The following is a 26636-nucleotide window of genomic DNA, read 5'->3' as shown; positions in this document are numbered from 1 at the left end:
AATAAAACATAGATTCACGTACTTTTATTTAAGTATAAGAAATAATTTTATTTTTTTAAATATGAAAAATATTAAACCTATTTGAGCTGTGTAATTTTACATGAGTTATGTTAGATTGCACGTTGTCTAAAAATTTCAATCACACCTATCTCAATGATTTAAATGTGTGCTATTTAGAGTTTTCGTGACAAGTCGCTGTGTGTGCTACATTTACAGCAAAGTTCATATCGCCAAGCAGAAAGATGTGGTGAGCATTGCATGAGAACCACTAAAACTTTGGAACTACTCGCCATCAAATAAAATTCAATTTTCGCTTTCAAATACTTAAATTATAAATACTGGAAGCCATTGCTCCACTCACTCACTCAAACTAAATACAGCATTTATTAAATCTCTTTCGTTCTTTCTTCATCAGCAATCCCCATTTTCTGATAACATGGCTTCACTACCTCCCTCTCTATTGTTTACAGTGCGGAGGCGCCAACCGGAGCTGGTGACTCCAGCTATTCCTACTCCACATGAAGTTAAACTACTATCCGACATAGATGATCAAGAAGGCTTCCGTTTCCTAGCTCCATTGATACATATATATCGCAACGAACCATCCATGGCAGGGAAAGACCCTGTTGAAGTCATTAGAAAAGCACTATCACAAACACTTGTGTTCTACTACCCTTTTGCAGGTAGGCTTAAGGAAGGGCCTGGCCGCAAATTAATGGTGGATTGTACTGGAGAGGGAGTCTTGTTCGTTGAGGCTGATGCTGACGTGACACTTGATCAATTTGGTGAAGCTCCTCAACCTCCATTCCCATGCTTCCACCAACTCTTTTACGATGTTCAAAACCCAGAAGAAATCATTAACTATCCCCTTCTAGTCATACAGGTATAATACACATATATAATTGATAATTCACTTATCAACTTCTTCGTTCTGAAAAACGAAGACATACAAAAACCACGTGAATCTTTTGAAGACCTAAATTACACTACAATATATAGATTAAATATGTAACACGTATATATACTATATATACATATACATAGACTAAAGGATGTTTTCTTGACGTTGGATTTTTAATGACAGGTCACGCGCCTTAAGTGCGGTGGTTTTATTGTGGCCTCGCGCTTGAACCACACCATGAGCGACGGAGCTGGTATAAAACAGTTCATGAACTGCATGGGTGAAATGGCAAGGGGTGCATGCGAACCTTCCATTCAACCGGTGTGGTGTAGAGAGCTCTTAATGGCTAGAGATCCACCACGCATTACATGCAATCATCGTGAATATGAACGAGTGCCATCTAATGATACCATCAATTCATACGAGGACGACATCGTTCATCGATCTTTCTTCTTTGGACCCATCGAGATAGCTGCCATTCGTCGCTTGGTTCCCCTTCACCTTCGAAAATGCACCACATTTGATGTTATAACGGCATGGTTCTGGTGCTGCCGTACAAAAGCATTGCAACTAAAGCAAGAGGTGGAGGTTCGGTTGATGTGCATGGCCAATGCACGTGCTAGGTTTAACCCTCCATTACCTGATGGTTATTATGGCAACGCTATTGCATACCCGACGGCGGTCACAACTGCAGGGAAGCTTAGCTTTGGGTATGCACTGGAATTAATAAAGAAAGTAAAAGCTGAGGTAACAGAAGAATATGTGCATTCTGTGGCAGATCTAATGGTGACTAAGGGTCGATGCTTATTTACGACTGTAAACTCATGTATAGTGTCAGATTTGACACGTGCTCGGTTTAGAGAAGTTGATTTTGGATGGGGTAAGGCAGTGTATGGTGGACTGGCCAAAGGTGGGGCTGGGGCCTTTCCTGGAGTAACTTTTCTCGTTCCTCACAAGAACGCAAGAGGAGAAGAAGGTATAATATTGCCAATTTGCTTGCCAGCAAAAGCTATGAAAAGCTTTGCTAAAGAGTTTGAGGACATGCTTGGGGACCAAAACCGATCTACAATGAGTGATCTTAGAATCATGTCTAGCTTATAGTTTTGTGGCTGAAACTGTAACACATTGGAAGGCTCAAGAAAATTTTAGTTTGTCATGAAAAAAATATTATGTATAAATAAAAACTTATGAGAATTTAACTTCTCATAAGTATTAAATGATGTTTAATTATTTTGTTTTTATTTTTATTTTTAAATAATTTATCTTATTGTGTTATTTATACAGCGTGTTAAAGTTGATTTTTTTGGCATGGATGGAACAGATTTACCAAATCTTTGATTCTAGTCAGTACGATAAGAATTAAACTAAGAAATAGATTCTAGAAGCTAAATAAAGGTGTCTTGAGCAATTTTAATAATAAGGTTTATTGATATTCGTGATATATAGTAGATTCTATCACACATACAATTATACTCAATTCAATGGAATTGTTTGATCTTAAAGGGGAAAGGATTTTTATGACACAATTAATAATTCAATTCATTTTCAATTAGGCTTTACTCTAACTTCTTTAGGATTATTACTTCTTTAGTAGCTTAACACACGTACGCTTATGCATATTTATAACGCAAGACTTTACTATCAGGTTATATTATATACTCACAATCAATACATCGGGTTTGTCATATATATATATATATATATATATATATATATATATATATATATATATATATGCCTAAACTATAAAATAAAATTGTACTCGATAAGTGTAGCTCAGTTGGTATCAAAGGCTCAATAGAATGGATAAAAAATTTGAGTTCGATTCCCACTACTAAATACATTTTTGAGAAGGGCGAAAGAGCTTTAATTGTAACTAAACTCCGACTCGAGATTAGTTTCATAACTGAATCAAAGAGTTGAAGTTTATATGCGGATACCCAAGGGACCGACTAGGCTAAAAAAGATAATTAGAGTCGGTATATAAAAAAATATAATATAATATAATAAAATAAAGCTGTAAGTTATTGACAATTAGCTTCAATAATGATCCTCTATCAAAGTTGGCTAGTGTACACTTGACAAATTGTTGTTCATATGAATGATCCTTTCTCCTTGTGTATGCTAGATTCGTCTTGTGAAGTACTTTTCTATTTCTCAAAATCAAATCTTTACTTTCTCTTTCTTATAATAGCATTGAATGTTGGTAAGAGCTAGTTTTGAGAAGAAAAATGGAATGATTCCAACGCTAATACTTTCTTAAAAGTTTGTGTTGAAAAGGTTTCCGCTAGTAATGGGTCTCGCATGTAAGAATATTTGACGAGTGTAAAATTAATAATGACAATATATATAGGGGAAGATGACATTAGATTAATAGAAGAAATAAAAGATAATATGAGGAATGACACTCATTATCTTTTAAAAACTTAATAATATGTTTGATATTATTTTCATGATTGTAATACATTATAATGACTTTAATTTAAATTAATTCTTATTGGGGATTATGAATTTTTATTGTTATGTATCATTTATTTAAATTTTTTCTATTCATAATCTTCGTGTAAAAAATTTACATATAGTCTTTAATAATTTTATACATACAAAGTATTTTTTTTTTGAAAAGTTAAAATATATAAAAAATATTTTCTCAAAAATCTTTCATATAGTTATTATTATTATTATTATTATTATTATTATTATTATTATTATTATTATTATTAAATTACACAAAATGACTTATGGCCTGCTAGTTTTACATTTCTAAGTTTTTTTAATTACTTTTAAGTATTTTGGGCGGTTTATGAATATATCAATTGTTAATTAAATTTTAAAAAAAAATTAAATTTTTTTTTTTTGAAAACGATACTTAAATTTAAAATTTATATAGTTAATTTAAGTAGAATCTAAAATGTATGAATTAAAAAAATTTAATTACAAAGAATATATGGATAATTATTTTAAAGAATTCAAATAATTCCAAGATTAAAAATAATAAAATTTAAGAATAATATATTTTATTCATACACGGCAAGCGATCTTTGATTGGACCTAAACGATGCCACCTTAGTGAGAATATCGTCACTGTTATGGATGCACTGAATTTTTATTGTATCTTTCACTTATAATGTGACATGTGTTTTATTTTTGGTCAAATTATTCTCTCACTTAATTTTAAAATAAATTATTTATTAATAATTTGCTAAAAATAAAATACGTATCACATGTGCATTGAAAATTCAGTGCATGTGAAGAAATTTTCAGCCTTAGTAACTTCAACTTGCGGACCCTGCCAACTCATAACTAACATGTGAAGAAATTTTCAGCCTTAGGAGGCGTTTGGATCACGGTTTTGTAATATTTTTCCATCCATCTGACATTTGAGAAAGGAATACGTCCATGTTTGTTTCAGAGAATTGAAATATTTGCCTTGCTTTCTTATTTGCATAGCTAATTAAAAAAGCGTGTAAAAATTGAAGCCACTGCACTGTTGAGAAAGATAATAAGAAGGTGGTATTTTGTATTTAACTGGGTAAATGGCAAATAGGCAATCAACATCAGACAAAAATATCCTCAATTTATGATTGACTGACCCTATGTAACTGCAGAAATAAGGATACCAATCATACATGTTACAAGTAAGTAGTATTTTTAATCAATTTTCCCATCAATATTTTAACTTCAACCAAACATATACTTAGAAAATAGCGGACCTAGATTTTTTTTTTTAATGTCTGCACACTTAGAATAAAAGAATAAAAGAAAAAAAATTTAAAGAAAATTTTAAATATATTAAAATACAAAAGAATATAAACAAAAAAAAAACTTTAACTTAATATAAAAAATAATTAAGAGTCAACTAAACTGTTACTATAGAACATTTTGGGTCATCAATAAAAATTACGGGCCTCAATTTAATCTCTTAGGAAAAAAAAGTCTACTCGTGATCCCTCGAAATTTAAAAATAGACCCAGATAATAAAAATCATGGTCATCTGAAGTTCAAAAAGAACCACATTAATCCCTCAAAAGGACTAACATGGGTCTATTTTAAAATTTAAAAGGATCACGAGTCGACTTTTTTTTAAGACATTAAATTGGGTCCTGTAATTTTTGTTGATGACCCAAAATTTATTTTATTTTATTTTTTCAAAAAATTTGTGTGTGCACTTGCACTCAAAGAGGTCCGCCGCCGGACGTTTGGTTAAAGAGAAATTTTTATGAATCATAGGAAAATGTGATTAGTAGGGAAATGGTTGAAAAGTGAATTTGATAGGAAAATGTAAAAATAGTTGTTTGGTTGGGAAAAATTTTACCAGGAAAATTAGGTAACTTTTGTAAAGTCTATGTTTGGCTTTTGGTTAAATATAGATGAGAAAAAAATATTCTTTTACGAAAATAACCTTGCTTTTCAAAATCATTTCAATCAGTCATCCTACCCTTTTGTAACCTACTTTTTCAATTGCCAACGTACATATGCAAAAGCAAATAAAGTGAGGGTTCGTTCGTCTTTTGTATAGAATGCAGTATGACCAATTTAGGCTGCTTTTCATAATACCATCCTGCCATTGGGTTTCTTTCGCCGGCTAAATGGAGGGAGATACATATGCAACATGGTTTGATAGGAAACTGATTTAGGTAGGAAAGTTTGACAAATCCTTCAACCAAACATGGTTAGCTTAGATGCCCATGAATCATTTCCCTATCAATCTCAACCAAATTCTTAAACCAAACGCCCCCTGGGTTGCATACTTACAAGTTTATCATGTGGGACTAACTTGACCGTGTTAGAGAGAATTATTTTTCTGTAGTTTGCCATGGTATATGTTGTAATATTTGAAAATAATAATAATAATAATGATAAAAATAATAATAATTAAAAAAAATTAAATTAGATTACATTGATTAATTAAATATTACATTTCAAGCATTAGTTGAAATAAATGTCCGTGAAAGGAAATTGGAAAGTTGGTGGAAACTTGAAGCATTTCATTTTTAATAAATTGTTTTTATCTCAAACAATGGAAAAAAAAAATTAAAATCATAGGATCATTCTAGACAGGCAACATGTAATAGAGATAAGATTGTTAAGATTTTTTTTTGTTATATGTAATGATTACTTTATTAAAGTTTAGTTAGATTTAAATAAAATTTTAGTTAGTTTAGTTACAACCCAATTAGATGCAATGATTAAACTAGTCAAAAATCTCAATGCACTTGCTTATATATACACATATGTATCCGGTGATAGTAAAAAGAGAAAAAGAAGGCAGAAACCACGTAAAGAAAAGAAAACAATAAGAAAGGAAAGGAGAAGAGATAGGAAGGTAATATTGAGAGATAAAAAATTTCTCTCATTTTTTTTCTTTTCACTATTTTTTTAAAAGATTTTTAATGGTATTGTTACTCCGTCAGTTTCCTTTCTTAAAATTCTTTTCTACTTGATGTTATCCTACCTTTAGCTTTATTATTATTTTATTCTAAAATCTTATTTTTTTTAGTTGATTATTAACTGATGAATTATTTGGTACCAAATAAATATCAAGAGAATGTGTAAATTTTAACTGTATGTTACTGCTGTGAACTGACCCACAAAAGTTTGGAATCAGATAGATAGGGTAATGGACCCTTATCATGGCTTGAGCTCCGCCATACAGAACTTTTCACATGCAGATACCTATGAAATTGGGCATTTGTTTAGCTTCAGTTAAATATTACACAATTTATTATTTATTATTATATCTGGTATATTTCATTTTTATGAAATTACTTGAGAGAATGATATATTTTCCTTTAATACGACTGGAGTGGTTATAATTATAAAACCTCAGTATTACTGAGAATTTTCTTACGTTTTATTTGTTTTGCTAACCTTTCCATATGCCTAACTTGTCTTTTTACGGAGAAGGATAGAATATTACTGTTTATTTTTATGATGACCGTTGGGAATGCTATATTGTGATGGGAAATCAGGGAGCTGTAACTGTATTTTATCCTGACAGGATGGAGACTTATGCATATACTTTAGACTAAACAAGAATCATGTACTAGTGTGTGACTTGAGGATGTTAAATATATATAATAAAGTAATGTAATCTGACGTATGATACAGGATTGATGTAAAACTGATGTAAAATAGTGATGTAGGTTAGAAAGTAGACTTTACTAAAAAATATGTAGAATGTACAAGGTTCCGTACGAATCCACATCCATGTCTATAAAATGAAGGATGCTAGGTGTGCGTGACAACCATTCTATTCCCTAGCACTGTTTATGAAAAGAAATAATTCTTTTCTATTTCTGTGCCTTGGAACAGTTTCTGAGAAAAAAAATGTGTTTGATAACATGTTCTATTTTTATTCCGAGAATGAGAATTGCGTTTGATAACACAATAAATAATATGATAAAAAATAATTCCTATTAAATATAAAAAAATTCAGGATCATCACTTTCCTTTTCATATGGTGTGGTTGTGGTGGCAGTACGATAGTGGTAGTGGCAGTGACGTGGTGAAGATAATGGTGGTGTTTGTGACGGCAGTGACTGCGACGATGGCGGTGGTAATGGTGGCGGCGGCGATGGTAGTGGTGGTGGAGGTGACGGCAATGGTGTTGGGTATGGTGGGTGGTGGCGGCAACAATGGTAGCAGTGGCATGGTGGTGGTGGTTGTGAAGGCATCATGGTGGTGGTGGCAGTGGCTACAACGGCAATGGTGGTGTTAGGTGACGGTGGCGGTAGTGGTAGTGGCGGGGGTGGTGTAATGGTGGCGGCGGCAGCGACAATGACGACGGTGGTGGTGACGATAGTGGCTGTGGAAATGGTAGTGGTGGTTGGTGACAGTGATGGTGATGGTAGTGGTGGCGTCGTGGTGGAGGTAGTGATGGCGATGAGGTGGTGGCAGTGGCGTGTGACGACGATGGTAGCGGTGACAGCAGTGGTTGCGATGGTGGTGGTGGTGGTTGATGACGATAGTGGTGGTGACGATGACAGTGATAGCGGTGGTGGTGGTGGCGGCGACGACGGTAGGTGTGGTGGTGGTGACGGTGGTATGGTGGTAGTGATGAGTGGAGGCGGTGGTAATGGTGGCGATGACATCGTGGTGGTGAGGACGACACTAGTGGTACGATGACGGCGACGACGATGGTGGCGGCAGTCGTGTTTGGGATGATGGTGGTGGTGGTGATGATGGTAAAGGTGGAGAGTGATTGAGAGAGATAAGTGTTTCTCATTTTGTGCATGGAAATAAAAAAACAGAATTTTTTTGATTCTTTTTTCTGTTCCCCAGCACAAAAATTAAACCGGTTCATCTCAGGAATAAAAAAACAAGCTGGTTTTACCAAACGAGTTTTCTATCCATTTCTGTTTCCGAGAACAGAAATTAAAAAAGAATTAATTCCGGGAAGATTGTCATGCAGACTCTAATTCGAATTAATTAATTAATTTCCCCCACATGCATTAGCATCCGCAAATAATCTGTTACAGTTTTTTTGTTTTACTTTTCTTTTTAGCTTTGTCCATCTTCATTAATAAAATAAATAATAAAATAAAATAATTCTTATAATTCAAACAAACAAATATCTAAAACAAAAGCGCATCTGTGTAGAGATGGTAGCAATCATATTTTTTAAATGTTGGAATTTTTTTTTAGTTACAATAATTAACGTATTTCTTAAGAAACAATTTTTATTTATTGATTGATTTATTTATTATACCTTACTCAAAATTATTCAGCAATAAAGACAAAAGGCTATTATGTCTAATTTTATTCTTTGGCCTTCGTAGCTATAATTAAAGAAATGACAGTCCAAAGAAATAAGAAATAAATTAACACATAGGAATGCGAGGAGCAGTATTTATTTTTTTTATATTTCCTTTTATTATTATTAATACTTTTAATGTTATTACTATTATTAGAATACACTTTAAGATAAACCCATGAACCATTTATTTGAGCTTGAAATCCAAATAAGAAAATAACCATATTTTTGTGGATGTTAATGACTACCCTGTTTCACCAATCATACACCAAAGGAGAACATGGGAAAGCATTTTGTTTAATTCTTGAAAACTAATGAAGGGGGGTCTCGAAACAAGGTGGAGTCCAAGGGAAAGCATAGATAAGAATAGGATCATCGTTACATCTCGTTTTATGAATAACGTACACTACTGTTGCTGTTGGAGGATATGCTAAGTTAGTATTACATGCTAGCATTATTTTTGAAGAGTCAGGCAGGAGGCTGCTTAAAAAAGAATGACGAAACTTTCATGTGCCTGTTACATAAATAAAAATGTAATTTTATTGAGGAAGCTTGACTATTGTACACGGTGCTTTTTTTCCAAATAATTCTTCTGATACTTCTATTCATTTTACTGAAAGTTTAAATAGACAATGAAAACACTAACAAATAGCAACAAACCCTATAGTAACTATTCCACTAGTAACATTTACAACATTTTTTTTGATCCACTACTCCAACATTCCTAAAGACTGAATCAAATAACAACTCTTTATTGACAGGAATAATTTAAAATAAAATAACAAAATCGTAACATTCTCTCCCCCATAAAAATAACTTTTGTCCTCAAGAATAAGTTCAATATCAAGTAATTGAATCATCTTCAATATCTATCTCTCCATCACCGCCTCGATTGAAAATAACTTCTTGCAACAATTTGTAGCAAAAACAAAGCCCCTTCTGCCGCCTATCAGAAATTCCTTCAAAAGTCACTCGCCGAAGTGGATTAGTGTCATTTCGGTCATGGCCATGATTAGTTAGGGTTGGAGCTTGCAGGTTTAGCATTAAGGGGTGAAGGACCCTTCTTTTGTGAAGGCCCTAGTGAAATTGTCTTGCTATTACGGGCTTCAAAGAGTCTAGCAAGCCCTATAGTTTCGAGGAGAGAATTAGGTCTGTTAGCCCGAACATCGGCCTAATGTCTTCTGAAAGGTCACTAATGAAACAACTAACATGTTTAGTGGTATCCCATCTTCCCACCTTTGACAACATTCTCTCAAATCGTGGAAAGTTCAGTTTCTTGGAGCGTAAGCCACATGCGACCCCGATCCATTATGTGTATGGTTTTGATTATTATTAAAATTGTTCGTTGAATGATCTCTTATTTGTCGTGTCAACGTAGCCACCAAGATGTCCAACTGGTTGGAGAGTTGGGTAAACATCTCCTTGAATTGTTTCGACAAAGATTGGATCACGTCTTCCAGTCTTTTCAATCGTTTCTCCATGCATGATGTTTGTGTGTGGCTCTGATACCAAGATGTTATATACATAAAAATGCGATTTTATTGAGGAAGCTTGACTTCTTGCGTTCAAATAATTCTTTCGATATTTTTATTCTTTGAAAGTTTAAATAGACAATGAAAACACTAAAAAATAGCAACAACCCCTCGAGTAACTGTTCTACTACTAATAGTTACAAGATTCTTTTTGGTCTATTACTCCAATATTCCTAAAGTTGTGTCAAATAACAATCTTTTATTGACAGTAATAATTTAAAATAAAATAATAAAACAACAAAATAAAAAAACCGTAACGGTGCCCAAGTAGCAGAACCCAAATGACTTTACCTACCAACCAATTGTATACGAGACCATAAAAATTATAGGATCTTGCCAACCAAAAGACAACTCTATTATATGTCAATAAAGCTGAGACAGAGAACATGAAATATCATTATCATGAGGTATAGCCACGCTTAAATTTGTCATTTTATTGCACATAAGAAAGAGAAAAATTAGAAAGTTTTCCAAACCAAAATAATTGAAGGGGAAAGAGTTTTTGACCCTGCATATGTGCACTCTGTAAAATGAAAAGTGCTGGAGTGACTATCATTATGGCCAAATGTTCCAGCCCCCAATCAAACATATCAGACTCATGGTATAGCATATGTGACTCGAAAGCTTGGTCTGGAAGAATATTTATTTATTGATGGATCTGTTGGGTTAAATTTTAATGAGATAAAAATAGAAAATAGAAAATAGAAATGTGAAGAGTCATATCCTTAGGTTTGTGTTAGTGGACATTAATGAGTCAGTTATGTCAGTTAGAATATTAATGAGTCAGTTATGTCAGTTATAAAGTAATGAGGTGTTATGTGTGGAGTTATGTTTGTCAGTTTTATAGCTTATAAATAGCCTTTGATAGTTTGTATGAAAAGTAGATCAAGAGAAAAAGAGAAAGAGCAAGGAAGCAAGAATACAAAAGAAAAGTTTTTTTTGTAGATACACAAGTATGGTTGTCTCTTGCATCTATGTGGATATTCAATTCTAACAAATTGGTATCAGAGCTTGGGCTATGGAGGAAAAGAACGAGATGGAAGTGCCACTCTTTCATGGAGATAAGGATGAAGCATTAGATTGGCTTCTCTTTTTGAAGGAACATTTTCTGAAAGAAAAAAACTGGACAGAGGTCAAATGGCAGGTAGCCATGAGAAGACTCAGAGGAAGCGCAATCAAATGGTTCCGTACATGGAACTGCCGCAACTTTAATAATATGTGGAAGGATTTTCTAATGGCCTTCATAACAAAATACTTGCCTGGACGTTTTGATCTGATTAATGAAGAAGATGAAATCTTCAATGATGATGATGAAGATGAGGAAAATGATGCGGATGAAGAAGAGACCGAGATGGTGGAATCCGAGGTTGCCAACGGCAACTCATCCGCAGAGGAGATTGACGTGTCAGAACGCGTAAGAGACGACTCGGAGAAGAAGACGATGGAGATGACTGCGGTCGAAGGAGGCGAGATAGAAGAGGAGAACGAAGGAGGCGAGATAGAAGAGGAGAACGAAGGAGATGAGATAGAAGATGAGGAGAACGAAGGAGCCGAGATCGAAGCAGAGAAGGACAGGAATGACGAGGAAGACTTCGTGGAACCTGAGTGTCTGGAGACAGAGTCGAAAATCGGAAAGGAGATTGAGAAGTTGAGGTGCTTGATGGAGACCGGCATGGAGGAGACCGCGAATCCGAGTTCCGTGTTGATAACCGGGATGAGGGAGATCCCGGCTAAATCACTGAGTTCATGTTTTGGAGAAGAGCTCGACCCCGGCGTGATGAGGTTGATGTCGGAGACCGACATAGGCGCGGTTCGGGTTGGAAGTCAGAAGTCGGAGACTGCATTGAATTCATGGTGGAAGTGGAAGATGTCGACTACACCGAAAAGAGACCATTTCCCTAGAGGACGGTTGTCTTAGATTCCATTGATGAGGCACGTGGAAGCTGTTCTCGATGAAGAAGAACCCGGCGATGAAGAAACTGAGAGCGGAAAAATGGAAGCTGTGATTGTGGATAGGGAACCCGGCGATGAGGAGCCTAGAGTTACTTTTATGGCGGAATCATTTTGGCTCAAGCATAAACCAGAAGAAGATCGTGAGGCGGAATCAGAAAATGATGAGTTGAGTTATTTGCTTGATGAGGGGAATCAACGGTCCTCAACGAGTGATGGGGTTACTGTGGTTGAAGAGGCCCAACGTGCTATTAATGTAGCACATGTTGAATCTGAAAGTATTAAAATTGGCATAGGTGTTGTAAAACTAATGGGACGTTATAGTGATACAGATACTGATCAGTATGATGACTTGTGTGATGATCATACGTGTAAGAATGGATGTGGAAGTATATCGGAGGATGAGGTCGACGGAGAAAAATTCAAGATTGTCTATCTTCCACCAATGAAGGAACCGCCTGATAAAAAAAAAAAAAATTGAAGAAAAGAGTGTAACATGGAAGCAGCGCAGTAGCGCGAAAAAAATCAACCGGTGGAAAATTCAAAAAGAAGAATTAAAATTTAAGGGGGAGTTTTGTTGGGTTAAATTTTAATGAGATAAAAATAGAAAATAGAAAATAGAAATGTGAAGAGTTTTCTGGTGAAGAGTCATGTCCTTAGGTTTGTGTTAGTGGACATTAATGAGTCAGTTATGTCAGTTATAAAGTAATGAGGTGTTATGTGTGGAGTTATGTTTATCAGTTTTATAGCTTATAAATAGCCTTTGATAGTTTGTATGAAAAGTAGATCAAGAGAAAAAGAGAAAGAGCAAGAAAGCAAGAATAGAAACAAAAAGTTTTTTTTGTAGATACACAAGTATGGTTGTCTCTTGCATCTATGTGGATATTCAATTCTAAGAGGGTCTTCCTTCAATACGAATCTGATTTTTTACTTCTGGATGTTTTAATTTGTGGGAAAATTCTACCCATATCAAACATATGGTTTGAAGTTGTAGTCAAATGTCTGAATGCATCAGTCTGAACAAATGCCATTTCACAAGAGCAGCACATAATTAGAGTGCTTTTGAAATATAGTAAATTAGTAGTGTACAAAAAATGAAGAGAAAATAGTTCATAAACTTTAGAAAAGTATATAAACTATTTATGGCCTTTATTTAATATCTTAAATTTTTTGGTTGAATTGATTCTTTATTTATTAGAATTTTGGTATTCGGGTTCGATTCTTGCAGTCCCATTTTTTTTTGTGGGATTTCTTAACACAGGTAGGCAGAATCTGATATATTATCTATCTTTTAAGTCTAATGGGCTCTCTTGTGAGGGGAGTGTTAGAGAAAAACATAAATAATTAAAAAGGCTCTCACCCAATAATTTAAACTTTTGGGTTGAGTTTGTTCTTTAAATGATATCAAAGCCTCGGTATCACGTAGGGTTGGCAAAAACGAGCCAACCCGTAAAAAATGAGTTGGGTTGGGTTGGCAAAAACAAGCTGTCAACTCGAACCAACCTGAGCCAGCTCGTGAAAAAATGAGCCAACCCGCGGGTCAAACGAGCCAGCTCGCGGGTTGAGATTTTTTTTTAATAAAAAATAAAAAATATAATATACAAAAATGGTCAAAACTCACACATGCTTTCATCATTTATCTTCCTTCTCTAAACCTAAGTCCTTAATCTTCTCACATCCCTGCCATTTTTATATTGTTAGGCTGTGCTCTGTTTGATTCAAATATCTTACCCACTTCTTAGCAAGTGGTTCTGATTGTTTCTTGATGTTGATGCAAATATGTTGTGAAGAAAATTCGAAACTAAAATATTTTGCTTTTATTTCTCAATTTGTAACCCTTTATTTAAGCTGATGGAAGCCACATAGTTGTGCATTAATACTACAGGGTTATTTAAATAGGTTAAAAACGAGCCAACCCGCGAGCAATTTTCGAGCCAACCCACGAGCCATATTTTCGAGCCAACCCGCGAGCCAACCCTAACCCGACTCGGGTCGGGTCAGGTTCGATTTTCTGGCTCATTTTTTTTCGAACCAACCCTAACCCGGCTCGTTTTTTTTCGGGTTGAATGCGGGTTGGGTCGGGTCGGGTTGGCCCGTTTTGCCAACCCTAGTATCACGGATTCAATCCTCACTGCGCCACTTTTTTGTGTGCAATTTCTTAACACAGGTAATAAACTTATAGTGACAATTTTATGCTTTAAATATTTTAAAATTAAATAAAATAATTATGACCGGTTCAAATTTTTGTTTTTTATTTTTTAGGGAAAACTTCAAAATCTCTTTACGAGTTTTCTCAATTATCACTTATCCCCTCACAAATTTTTTGAATAATTTACACTTTTATTTAAATGATTCAAAATTTTGTGGAGATAATAGATGATTATGAGGAAAGTTAGGGTTTTTTTTTTTTTTTTGAAGTTTTCTCTATTTTCTATGTTCTAATTAGTAACAAATCACCTTAAAAATAAAAGGGGAGGATATTGTAACAACCAATTAGTGTTATTACTAATCAATTTCACCGTTAGATCGATTATGTTGATCCAACAATTATATTTATTTCCACCTTTATATGGTTATGATTTCTCATAATTAATATTTTATATTTATTTTCACTTTTGTATACTTATGATTTCTCATATTTAATATTTTCATCCCATATTTAATGATTTCACATTAAATACAGAGAATCATGACCATACAAAGGTGGAAATAAATATAACCATTGGATCAACATAATCAATCTAACGGTGAAATTGATTGATAGTAACACTAATTGGTTGTTTCAATATCCTCCTCAAAATAAAAATATAAAATAAATAACAACAAATGAAATTCCGGAACCGACGTCGTTTTATAGAAAAACATATTTAAGCAAGCCATCCTGTTTTTCTTCTTGGTGTTCCCTCTGCTCTTCTTCTTTACTTTACGACTGCGAAAACGATCTAATTGATACTCATTGTGATGGGCTGTGTTGCTGAAACCGAGAGAACTCTGTATGTATTCTCTCTCTCTCTCTCTCTCTGTTCAATGCCCATCGGTTAGAGTTTAGGGTTTTCACAGTGAGTAATTTGATTTTAATTTTAAATGTTTTATTCGTTGCTTGTTTTCGTTGCCCTAAATTTTGTTTTCCTCCTTAGGTATCCATACGTAACTGGATCCTCTGTAGTCGCTATCAAATACAAAGATGGGATTCTTATGGCTGCTGATATGGGAGGTTCGATGCTAAATCTCATCGATTCCTATTACCATCTTAGCTTTCTCTCAGTCAACTGCAATTCTTTTTCTACTTTGGTAGATGTGCTTTCTTCTCGTTAACTCTTGTACTTTGGCTATGTTAGTTTTTAGCTACCTTTCCTGCTGTTATATTTATATGTTTCTCCCTTCGAACTTATTCTTGTGGAAATTGCTTTTCAAGAACCTTTTTTTTTGTTTAAAAATTATAATAATTTTGATTCCTTACAATTGCTGGTTTTAGAGTAGTCTTCTGATTCATATAATGTGCTATCTCTGCAAAGTTCATTATAGTGTTCATATATATATATATATATATATATATATATATATATATAAGTATTGGCCTCAATCTGCTTCTCATGTCAATGATGGATATAATTTTAGGTTCATATGGATCTACCCTGCGGTACAAGAGTGTTGAGCGTTTGAAGCCTATTGGAAAACATTCTCTTCTTGGTGCTAGCGGGGAAATAAGTGACTTTCAGGAGATTCTACGCTACCTTGATGAGCTTATGTGAGCACTTTCTTTTAAAAAAAAAAATTGTTACTATGTATGCACTGGTTATTTCAAATAAGTGAAGCACAGAAGGGCGTGATTAGTTAAATGGTTTGCATCTGGTTTATTTTCCTTGTTTGGCTTATTTATTTGCTTCTTTTCAAACAAAGTAAAGGATTCCATCTTTGTATTTCCCCCCCTTAATCTCTTTGATATTTCAACTTCAGCATTCCCATCTAACTGTTGGCTTTGGGTTTTGATTGGTGCAGCCTTTATGACAACATGTGGGATGATGGGAACTCTCTAGGGCCTAAGGAGGTTCACAACTATTTAACTCGTGTGATGTATAATAGGCGCAACAAGTTCAACCCATTATGGAACTCACTTGTACTTGGTGGTGTGAAAAACGGGCAGAAGTACCTTGGCATGGTATGCCTTACTTTGTCTTTTTATTCGGTTCAACAGTTGAGGTACCTGCAAGTTTTTTCAGGTGTTGTATCTATGTATCTTATCCAGGTTAACATGATTGGCATTAATTTTGAAGACAACCATGTAGCAACCGGGCTTGGAAATCATCTTGCTAGGCCAATTCTCCGTGATGAGTGGCATGAAAATTTGTCCTTTGAAGAAGGTGTCAAGTTACTTGAAAAATGCATGCGCGTGCTTTTATACCGTGATAGGTCCGCAGTCAACAAGATTCAGGTTTTTTCCTGTTTCCTTTTCTTGCTTCTCCCTGCTCTACTCTCCCCCTCCCCATTTACAATTTATCAAAAGATTCAAAGCACCTAAACACATAAAAACTTCACCTTTGCTCAGTGCTAGCATACCCATAGGCCAGGGGCCAAGTTCTACATTTATGAGAATATTCTTCTTAAATTTCCATATTTTTACACTCCTCTTTTAAGATTTTGTTCTACATTTTTATTGATTTTCGATTAAAAGGGAGGCATTTGGAATTGAATGGTCTTTAGTTCTCTTAATCTACATTCATGTCATTTTAGGAAGCCTCATTAATTTTCTTAGCCAGAGAAGTTTTAGAGATCACATTTAATACCTTGAGAAGTAAATGGTTCAGGCCAAAGCATTAGTAAGAAAGTTCAATTGGTAGGATTTTAGTTGGTAAGCTAATACTCACAGGGTTCCTAGGTCTCAATGTGACCCTTCTGTCTACCTGAGGTTGGATCCTTCTGGCGTCTAATCTTCAATTTTAGCCCAAAGAATAGAAAAGCTAGTAGGTTTCTAGACAGCAAATTGCTGTATTGCACTTTTGCACTTATGTGAAACAACTTGTGAATCCATAGTAATGAGGATGTTTCCTACTTTCCTTGCATATTTAGATTAATTATTTTTGGGTGACTCAGATAAACATAGCTTGGCATAGAATCCTGACCACCTGAGAAATTAAGGGGGTGTTTGTTATGTAGATTTTGTTTAGAATGATGGGAAAGTGGGGTGGGGAAAGTTTTTTGTTGGTGTTTGGTTTAAGTTATTGTGATTTATTGCCTCCAAAGTTTTTTTCCCATTAATCCCCATTTGCACTAAGCAGTGGATAAAAATTATCCCCCTCAGCCTATGGTATTTATTTTTCTCCAATACTCAGATTCTGATTGTAATGAATTTAGACCATAATGCCCTCATGATATGTTGCATTCTGAATTTGTGGTGAGTTGAGAGATGATAGTGTGAAAGGCAAAGACGACATGCACAATTTCTGGAAGTGATAAGACATTGTTAAGACATGGAAGGATTCAAAAGGACACAATACACAGTTCAAAAAGAAATGTTTGATGTCAGAGCTACAATATTCAAAATTCATGGGTAAATTGGTAATTTATGTTAGCTTTCCCTTCGATATTTTACAATCAACCAAACACATCATCAGTAAAATTAAGCACATTTTTCCGGTAAAATTTTGACCTACCAAACAACTTTTCGTTACTTTTCAGGGCTAAATTATTTCTCATCATATTATCAGAAATCTTTTTTTCCCGGACAAAAAAAATATCTCTCATACCAAACGCCCCCTAAGGCTTTGCCTGAAATCCTGTACTGGCAGAAAAATTAAGGAGAACTATCTGATAGCAATAATATAGCCAGTGGTTTGTGGTTGTGTTTCATTCCCGTGGTGATTTGGGGAATTAAATCATTAGATGTGCAAGAGTAATATCAGTACACTTGGTTAATGTGACCAAAAATTTACACTTGGTTATAACCCAATTAAGTAACCTAAAAGTGGGGGATCCAGTGAATTGCTAGTTATTTACAAGACAAAGTGGAAGGTGATAACACCTAGGAGAAGATGGTTGCTTGGTTGTGATAGTTTTGTGTCTGCTGATCTTGTTTTGAAGGAGTTTTTGATACCTCGTCTTGTTTAGGGGTGGCAAATCGTGTTCATAGGTCGGGTTCGGGTCGACCTGTGTCTGATACGAACACGAATAGACCCAACCTGAACACGACACGATTAACAAATCGTGTTATAAAACTCAACCCGTACACGACCCATGTATAAACGGGTTGACACGATACAACCCGAATTTGATGGCAACCTGTATTTACACGACACAACCCGACCCGACACGAGTAAGCACAAAGTGATATTAATTCAAATCATATTAAAACTGTTTAATCTAATTCAAATCAAAATAACTTACTACATTGAACTCCATCAATCCAATATCAAAACATAATTAAATGCAACCTACAACAAATGTCTCATTCTTACAGCAACTTCTTCCACCAAAATACAAATTAAGATCACAAATTCAAGATCATTTAACTGATTAAAAATTTGAAATATAAAAGTCATTGATCAACTGAGTAACTGTTTTGAGCGCTATGATCAGTTATTGAATGTTGACTCATGTCCATGATATCTTCTGTCAATTCTTCCAAAGCTATTGCTGATTGCTCTATAAAAATAAAAATCAAATGAGTTAATTAAAATCATTAAAATGAACAGATAATGAATAAGTGATTGATAATGTATATTACCTTGCTCTCCATACAACCAATCTCTAGTGCAAATCAATGCTTCAACTATGTCAGGTTTGAGTGTACTTTGATATTGATCAAGTACTCTTCGTCCAACACTAAAAGCATTATCCGAAGCAACACTAGAAATAGGTATCCCAAAAATATCTCTTGCCATTGCAGCAACTTCTGGATACCTAAATTGATTAGCCTTCCAATATGATAACACATCCAAGCTAATATTTCTTCTGTCAATCCTTGGATCCTCTAAATATAATTCAAGCTGAGTTTTTTGTGGCACAATCACTTCATGAAAAGTATCAAATTCCTAACAATATTATAAAATAAATAAAATCAATAAATATACAAAAGAATATAAACAATTACAAGACAAATAATTAAGTTAACTTACACTCAAAACATCTCTAGATGTAGTAAAAAATGAGGTTTCATCAATTGTCTCACTCCCACCATCTCCAGCCCTCCTTGTTGAAGAAATAGATGAATAGTTTCTGATTCCATCATTTGCATACTCATTAAACAAGGAAACCAATTTGTCTTTCACCTTTGTTGATTCGTTCACCCCATCATCACCATACAACTTATTGTAGCACCATTCAACAAAACTCATCTTATATCTAGGATCCAAAATGACAGCTATGGCTAAAATCATACTAAATTCAGACCAATATTTGTCAAATTTAGTGAACATCTTTTCAGCCATATTCACAATATAAGCATCATCACTTTTCAATCCTTTTTGTAATGTCAGATGTGCAGTAAAAACATAAGGAAAGTAAAGATTTGCAGTTGGATGCTTGGTTTTAGAGAAGACGCAAGTAATATCATAAAATACATGCATGAACTCATTGATCTTTTCAATCCTGTCCCATTCATCTCTAGATGGACAATATTTGTAGTTGGAATCACTTAACTCAAGGTGCATGAAGGCTTGAATTTTAAATTATTTGTAGATGGACAATATTTGTAGATGGACAATACATGCAAGAACTCATTGATCTTTTCAATCCTGTCGTTTTAAATTACCAGTGCCATATTTACTATCAGCCATGTATAATTGTTCACAATACTTACATTTGGCTTGAATTTTACATCCATTCTTGTTTATTGGAATGCGCTCGAAGTGTTGCCAAACCTTGGATACTAACTTTCTCGGTTTCTTTGTTGGCACGTTTGTGTCTGCTGATCTAGCTGTATTATCACCCTCAACATTTGCATCTTGAACATCAACCTCCCGATCCATCATTTCAGTGCTGTTTTGTGATTCAAAGTCCATCTACATGTAAAAAGGAGAAGTTAAAATATCTATTCTACAAATGAGAAAGCAAAATTTAGAATTTACATATATTATATATAGTACATATATTACATATATTATTTACTCACATTTTGAAACTTGAAAAGCTAATTAAAAAAGCTGATCAAAAAGGCGAAGTACCCATGAAATAAAAGCTCATGAAAACTGAACAGAACCTCAACTCAAGTCTCCGACAAAAAAAAAATAAGAACAAGAAGAAATCATCCATGAAAACGGAACAAAAAAATAAGATTGTAGCAAGAGGTATTACATGCAGAACTAATTCACTGACCAATTTCAACAAATTAACAAGTAAGAAACTGATCAAAGCCCTAATTGAGCAGATCTCCATCCAACCGTTCAATTAATAAACTGAAAACCCACTCTAAAAAAAAACTCTAAAGAACATAAATCCAACCAATAACCTCTATTTCCACCATTACAGAGCAAATATTACTCAACAACCTAATGGAACCTTACTAATTTAATAACGATTATATAGAGTTTATGGTGGGTGCAAGTTCAATTAAACACTAAGGCAGAGAAATCATTATTTAGCTACAAGAAATTATAAATACAATTACAGACTTTCATCTAAAACCAATTTTTCTTTATCAATATAGCAATAATGTATAAGTATTTAAATTGATCTAAGGCATTCAGCAATATATGCTATGATTGATATACACAAGCACACACAAGTATGTATATATATGAACCATCATTGAATTAGAGGCTACGGCAATAAATTATCAAGTGAACAACCAATCCTATGAGCAGTTAAAGCTGGTTGTGAACTGTTTTGGTAAAATACAAGTTGACATAAAACAAAATTGATTTATATAAAAAAGAGGATTCTCCAATTGGTCCCTAAATCAAACCCTAAACCCTAAATAAAATTGGACTTTTTAATTACAAATTGGAAATCCTTTACATTAGAAGCAAAAGGTAGACAAATTTCAAAACACCACAAGCAGAGGAAGAGCAACAAAACCATCAGTCATACCTTGACGGAGAAAAATAATGTCTGCGTCGTTTTCTGTTATCATATAATACATTCATAATATTTCAGCATATTATATATAATATATGGTTCAAATTCACATACCGTAGCTGGTTTGAGAAGACAACCCACCAGGTTGAATATGTCGCTGCATCCAAAGAGATTTCGTTAAAATGAACAGAAAATGAAGGAACGGTATAGTGTGGGGAGAGCGTGTAAAATACAGAGTGTGATTAATGTGAAGAAAAAAAAACTTACCGAGGAGAGGGGAAAATGCAAGCGAACGGTATTGTTGTACTGAAAGTTGCCAGAGTGCTGCGGCGCTGGAGGATGGAGTAAATTGAAACCTAGGTATTATTTTTCCTTTTATACCATGGTTTACGGGTCAAAGTGGGTTCACGGGTTAAGCCGTGACCCGACATGATTTTTTTGTGTTATTTTTTTTCCAACTCGAACACGACCCATTTATTAAACGGGTTGACCCATACACTAAAATTTCGTGTCGGGTCCGGGTCGGGGGACACAAATTGCCACCCCTAGTCTTGTTCATCATCAGTGTAAAGGTTTCAATTTCTTTTGCTGTGCCCATTCTTTTGAGTGTTGGTGGTCATAATAACGACAGCCAATCACTGTGCTTCCTGTTTCATCATCAGGGGTAAACTGTTCACAGTTCACCTTTATTGCACCCTTTCTATCCTGTATATATGTGGATTGAGGCTTGGATCTGAGCTATAAATGAGTTTGCTTCCTTCCTTCCTTTGTTGTTGGATTGTTATTCTTAATATAATCTTCAGTTGAATTGAATGGATTGTCTATTGCATTATGATATTTAGTATATCTATATTAATATTGAATTTGCAGATATCTAAAATTACTGAAGAAGGTGCTACTGTTTTCCCACCATTCTCGTTGAAAACATACTGGGAGTTCTCTGCTTTCAAGAATCCAACAGTGGGTGCTGAAGGTTCATGGTAGGTGGCTCCATGTGAAATGAAACGAAACAGAATTTTAAATGGATATGAAATGGATTCCAACATTTCTCTTTATTATGTTAAATGGATATGGAATGAGTCATCCTTCTGCAGTTAAATTTAGATTTGTTATGTTTATATTTTTATTGAATTCTTATGCTTGATGGACTTGATCTGTTTTTCAGCAGAATTTCTATTTTAGTTTTCAGTTTGCTTTCGTTATGACATTCATCGCGGCCTCTTTTCCTCTCTCCAATTGTTTGCATTGACATCAATGCGGTGGTATGTTTGGAATAATTATGTCCAAAGATTTGTTAACAATTTTCATTCCTTTTACTTTCTTTTCCTATGAAAAACTAAATGTTTTGAAAAAATCTTAGGCAAACACGATGTCAATTCGTTTGTGCTCCGAAACGAAGAGAAATCAATCGGGCATAATTTAAGTCCTTCATTTAGATTAATAAAAGAATTGCTTCTCAACGATTAACGAAAAGAGCTAGACAAGAAGAGTAAGTGAAACAGAAGAAAACTTTAAAATGGGTGGATAACTTTTTTTGTTAAAATAAAAAAGGGTTAGCGGAGCCACATGCATTCTGGGTGTGGTCTCGGCCTAGGTTAAATTTTAACAAAGTGTACTTATTATATATAACTATAGAATTAATTATAATTTAGTCCAGGTTAAAATTGTAATTTGGTCAAGGCTATAATTTGTAATTTGGTCCTATCTAAAATTTAAAATACTTTTGGTAAGAGATTTGGGTAAATTAAATTAGGTTATCTATTTAATTTCGTTTTGTATAAAAAAATAAAATATTTTTAGTAAAATTAAAAAATATTTAATAAAATTATAATTTTTTTGATACTGCTCACTTAATTAACTAAAATTTAAATATATTATGATATAAACTAACTAAAATTAAGAAATACAAATATACATTTACTTTTTTGGCTCGGGCTAAAATATGAGCCTAGCTTCGCCACTTACCTCTGATATGACGGAAGGTCAACATTTGGATTAGATTTGTGAAAGTATTTATTGTCTTGCCGTCTTGTGTTCTACACAACTATTTTTTTTAAGAATATCAATGGTATATGGGAAATATAAGAATCATGTTGCAGGAATGACACTGTTCATTCCTGCAACAAGGATCCAGCAACGTATCTTGAGGATACGGCGTCGTATCCTGATTTTGGTTTGACTTTTTTTTTTAAGCGTGGGACCCACACTTGATTTGTGTGTGCAGGAAAATGGTCTTGTCATGTGACATGACAAAAAGCGAACCCATGGTATATTTATTTTCACAAAATAAAAATAATAAATCAAATGATTAAAAAAGCATATATTAATGTAAAAGATTGAACATCCCAAATTCCCAATGCTCTAGTCCTCCTTTCATAGCATTTCCCAATTTTGTTTGATTTTTATATGCAACATTTACATAAATATTTAAATCAATATTTGAGCTGAAATGGCCAGGTTAGACCAACCTGCAAAATGGCCTAATTTTTAAATTGATTTTTCGAAAAATCTAATGCACTCTATTTTCTAAATAAACTAAATGAGATCATGTCTAAAATTGGTCAGACTATAAGCCCTTGATAAATCACCTCAGCCATTTAGAGCTCAGTAAGTTTACATGAGTCATGTTACTTGCACGTTCTCTAAAAATTTCAATCACACCTGTTAATGTTTTAAACTTGTGTTATTTAATCTCAATAGAGTTTTCAAGAGGCTTGATAGAGTGTGTGCCAATGATGAATGGAGAACTATCTTTGCTAATGCCTCTACTAGAACTTTTCCTAGACTCAATTCTGATTATAATCCTATTCTTCTATCCTTGCTGCCAAAGGATGCAGCTTGGAAGGAGAGACCCTTCAGATTTTTAGCTACCTGGCAGGAGAATAACAACTTTCCTTCGTTCCTGAAAGACAATTGGGATCCTGAGTTAAGTGTCTACTCCTCTCTTTCGAAGATTATTGAACCCCTTAAGACCATGAATAAGAAAGTTTTTGAAAACATCCATTCTAAGAAAGGAGCTCTTCTTAAAAAGCTCCATGACCTGCAGATTAACAAGTGGGGCTTATAAGATGATCTACTTATGTATCTGGATCAAGCTTTACAAAACGAGATTAATGTTGTCCTTGAAGAGGAAGAAATTTTTTGGTTCCAGAAAGCTAAATGTAAGTGGATAGCGGATGGTGACAGGAATACTAAATTCTATCACACTACAACCATAGCCAAGAGAGCGAGAAACAAAATTTTGGAAATCAAAGATGATGCTGGTAATCTGTTGAGAGATGAACAAAGTATCATTAACTTGGTTTTATCTTTATATGGTAATTTATTTATTGAGGATTCTCCTTCCAGACTTTGGCATACCACTTCCACCTCTTGGCCGCTGTTGGAAGAGTATGATATGGAATCTTTATCTGCAGCAGTTACACATAGGGACATCTATAAAGCCTTTAACAAAATGGGTTCCCTAAAAGCCCCGGCCCTGATGGGTTCCTTGCGTTGTTCTTCCAAAAGAACTGGGAGATTGTTGGCTCCCAAACAATAGAAGCAATCCTCCACTTCTGGAATAACCCAAAAGATATTACGTTGATAAATAATACTTTGTTGGTTCTTGTTCCCAAGATTCCCAGACCTAAAAAAGTTAATTAGCTAAGACCTATTGCTCTATGCTCTGTCTTGTATAAGGGCGTTAGTAAAATTATTGTCAACAAGCTCAAACCAATTATGCAAAAGATCATCTCTCCCTATCAAGTGAGTTTTGTTCCAAACAGGTATATCCAGGACAACATCATTATTGCTTAAGAGATGATTCACTTCATGAGACGTATGAGAGGCGAGAGGGGTTTCTTTGCAATTAAAATTGACTTGGAAAAGACATATGACATAATATCTTGGGGTTTCATTAGATTGGTCCTTGAAGAAGTTAACTTACCTTCGGCCTTGACTAATATCCTTATGGAGTGTATTACTTCCTCCCATCTTGATATTTTGTGGAATGGTGGTAAAACTGATTCAATCTCTCCCTTTAGAGGTCTAAGACAAGGTGATCCAATCTCTCCTTACATCTTTGTTTTATGTATGGAAAAACTCTCTCATATAATTGCAGATGCTATAAAGGACAAGAAATGGACTTCTATGGCTGCTGGAAAAAATGGCCCAAAAATCTCTCACCTCTTTTTTGCTGATGATCTAATGCTCTTTGTTGAAGCCTCTGAGGACCAAATTTCTGTGGTTATGGATTGTTTAAATCAATGTGGAGCCTCCTCGGGTCAAAGGGTGAATAATGGGAAATCTAACATATTTTTCTCTAGAAATGTCACTGATGACATGATTGCGAAAATAATGAATATTAGTGGCTTTACTCCTACCTCCAATCTTGGGAGATACCTGGGTGCTATGATGAAGCATGGTAGAGTCAACAGAAGCCTCTATGGTGACATTTTGGATAGAGTACATAACAGATTAAATGGTTGGGCAAGTCACAATCTTTCCATTCCTGGAAGGGTTATAAACTTATAATTGCAAAATATGTCATCTCTTCCATCCCCTTGTTCCAGATGCAAAGTGGTATCATCCCTTTGGGAATTTGTGATGATATAAAAAAGCTTCAAAGAAAATTCATATGAGGAGATTCCAACTCAAAAAAGAAAGCTCATGTCATCTCTTGCGAGCAAATCTGTACTCCTAAATATCTAGGTGGTATCGGCTTAATGAAGTTAAAGAAACAAAATGAAGTCTTTATGCATAAAATGGCTTGGTCCATCATTAACTTCCCTGATCATCTTTGGACTCAAATTCGTATTGCTAAATATGGTAGAAATAAGGATCTGACTAGTTCTCCTTTATGCAAATCGTATGACTCAAACTTGTGGAGAAATCTTTGTAAAATTTGGCCTGACATGTTGAAAAAACCTTGTATGGCAGGTTGATGATGGCCAAAAAATTAACTTCTGGTTTGATAACTGGATTGGAGAGATCCCCAGGCTGATTGATGTAGCTAAACAACAACCTCATCCTCTTCTATTATCTGATTGTGTAGCAGAAGCTGTTGACAATATTACAGGAACTTGGAACTCAAATCTTATTGCTAGTTTTTTTTGAATTAAATGTCATTAAGCTTATTTCAGCTATCCCTCCCCCTTCTAGTTATGCTGGTGCTGATAGTTTAATGTGGAGAAATTATAATCCTTCCACTTCTCTTGTTAAACAAGCTTATAGTAGAGTATCTAATTTTGCTATTGGATGTGCTGACTTTTCTTGGAACATGATATGGAGTTGGAAGGGCCTAGAAAAAAATTAAATTTCAAATTTGGAAGATGTCTCATGGTAGAATGCTCACCAGGAATAGAACTGCTCTTTGGGGATCTGGCTCGGATAGATGCTTCTTCTGTAAAGATAAAATAAAATCTCCTCTACATGTCTTCAGGGATTGCCCAACTGCTGCTGGGTTTTGGAATAACCTAAATCGGACCTCTTCTCCACACGATTT

General features: G+C 34.4%; 2 protein-coding genes across 2 annotated transcripts; both read left to right on the top strand.

Annotated features, from left to right (window-relative positions):
• The first annotated feature begins 338 nt into the window (after positions 1-338).
• LOC133286964 (benzyl alcohol O-benzoyltransferase-like) lies at positions 339-2002 on the top strand. The gene is made up of 2 exons (XM_061484503.1): positions 339-883; positions 1085-2002. Exons 1-2 carry the CDS (start codon positions 437-439, stop codon positions 2000-2002), a joined length of 1365 nt encoding a protein of 454 aa, XP_061340487.1. The 5' UTR covers positions 339-436.
• Positions 2003-15044: 13042 nt separating this feature from the next.
• LOC133286963 (proteasome subunit beta type-4-like) lies at positions 15045-22327 on the top strand. Its single transcript, XM_061484502.1, has 6 exons — positions 15045-15132; positions 15277-15353; positions 15758-15887; positions 16139-16298; positions 16386-16571; positions 22022-22327. The coding sequence occupies exons 1-6, from the start codon at positions 15101-15103 to the stop codon at positions 22133-22135; spliced, it is 699 nt and encodes a 232-aa protein (XP_061340486.1). The 5' UTR covers positions 15045-15100; the 3' UTR covers positions 22136-22327.
• Positions 22328-26636: the final 4309 nt, after the last annotated feature.

This window comes from Gastrolobium bilobum, unplaced genomic scaffold, assembly GCF_033153095.1.
Source record: "Gastrolobium bilobum isolate Gb01-03AN ecotype WA unplaced genomic scaffold, APGP_CSIRO_Gbil_v1 utg3810, whole genome shotgun sequence".
Classification (NCBI taxonomy): domain Eukaryota; kingdom Viridiplantae; phylum Streptophyta; class Magnoliopsida; order Fabales; family Fabaceae; genus Gastrolobium; species Gastrolobium bilobum.
Note: the sequence above shows the minus strand (reverse complement) of the source record. Positions and strands in the feature narration are given on the sequence as shown.

Bases quoted from the DNA above. Each gene is read 5' to 3' on its own strand.
- LOC133286963 (XM_061484502.1), top strand. From the start codon at position 15,101: ATGGGCTGTGTTGCTGAAACCGAGAGAACTCT. The intron at 15,354-15,757 runs GTTCGATGCTAA...ATATAATTTTAG, and splicing joins TATGGCTGCTGATATGGGAG to GTTCATATGGATCTACCCTG. The intron at 16,299-16,385 runs GTATGCCTTACT...TATCTTATCCAG, and splicing joins GGCAGAAGTACCTTGGCATG to GTTAACATGATTGGCATTAA.
- LOC133286964 (XM_061484503.1), top strand. From the start codon at position 437: ATGGCTTCACTACCTCCCTCTCTATTGTTTACAGTGCGGAGGCGCCAA. The intron at 884-1,084 runs GTATAATACACA...TTTTAATGACAG, and splicing joins ATCCCCTTCTAGTCATACAG to GTCACGCGCCTTAAGTGCGG.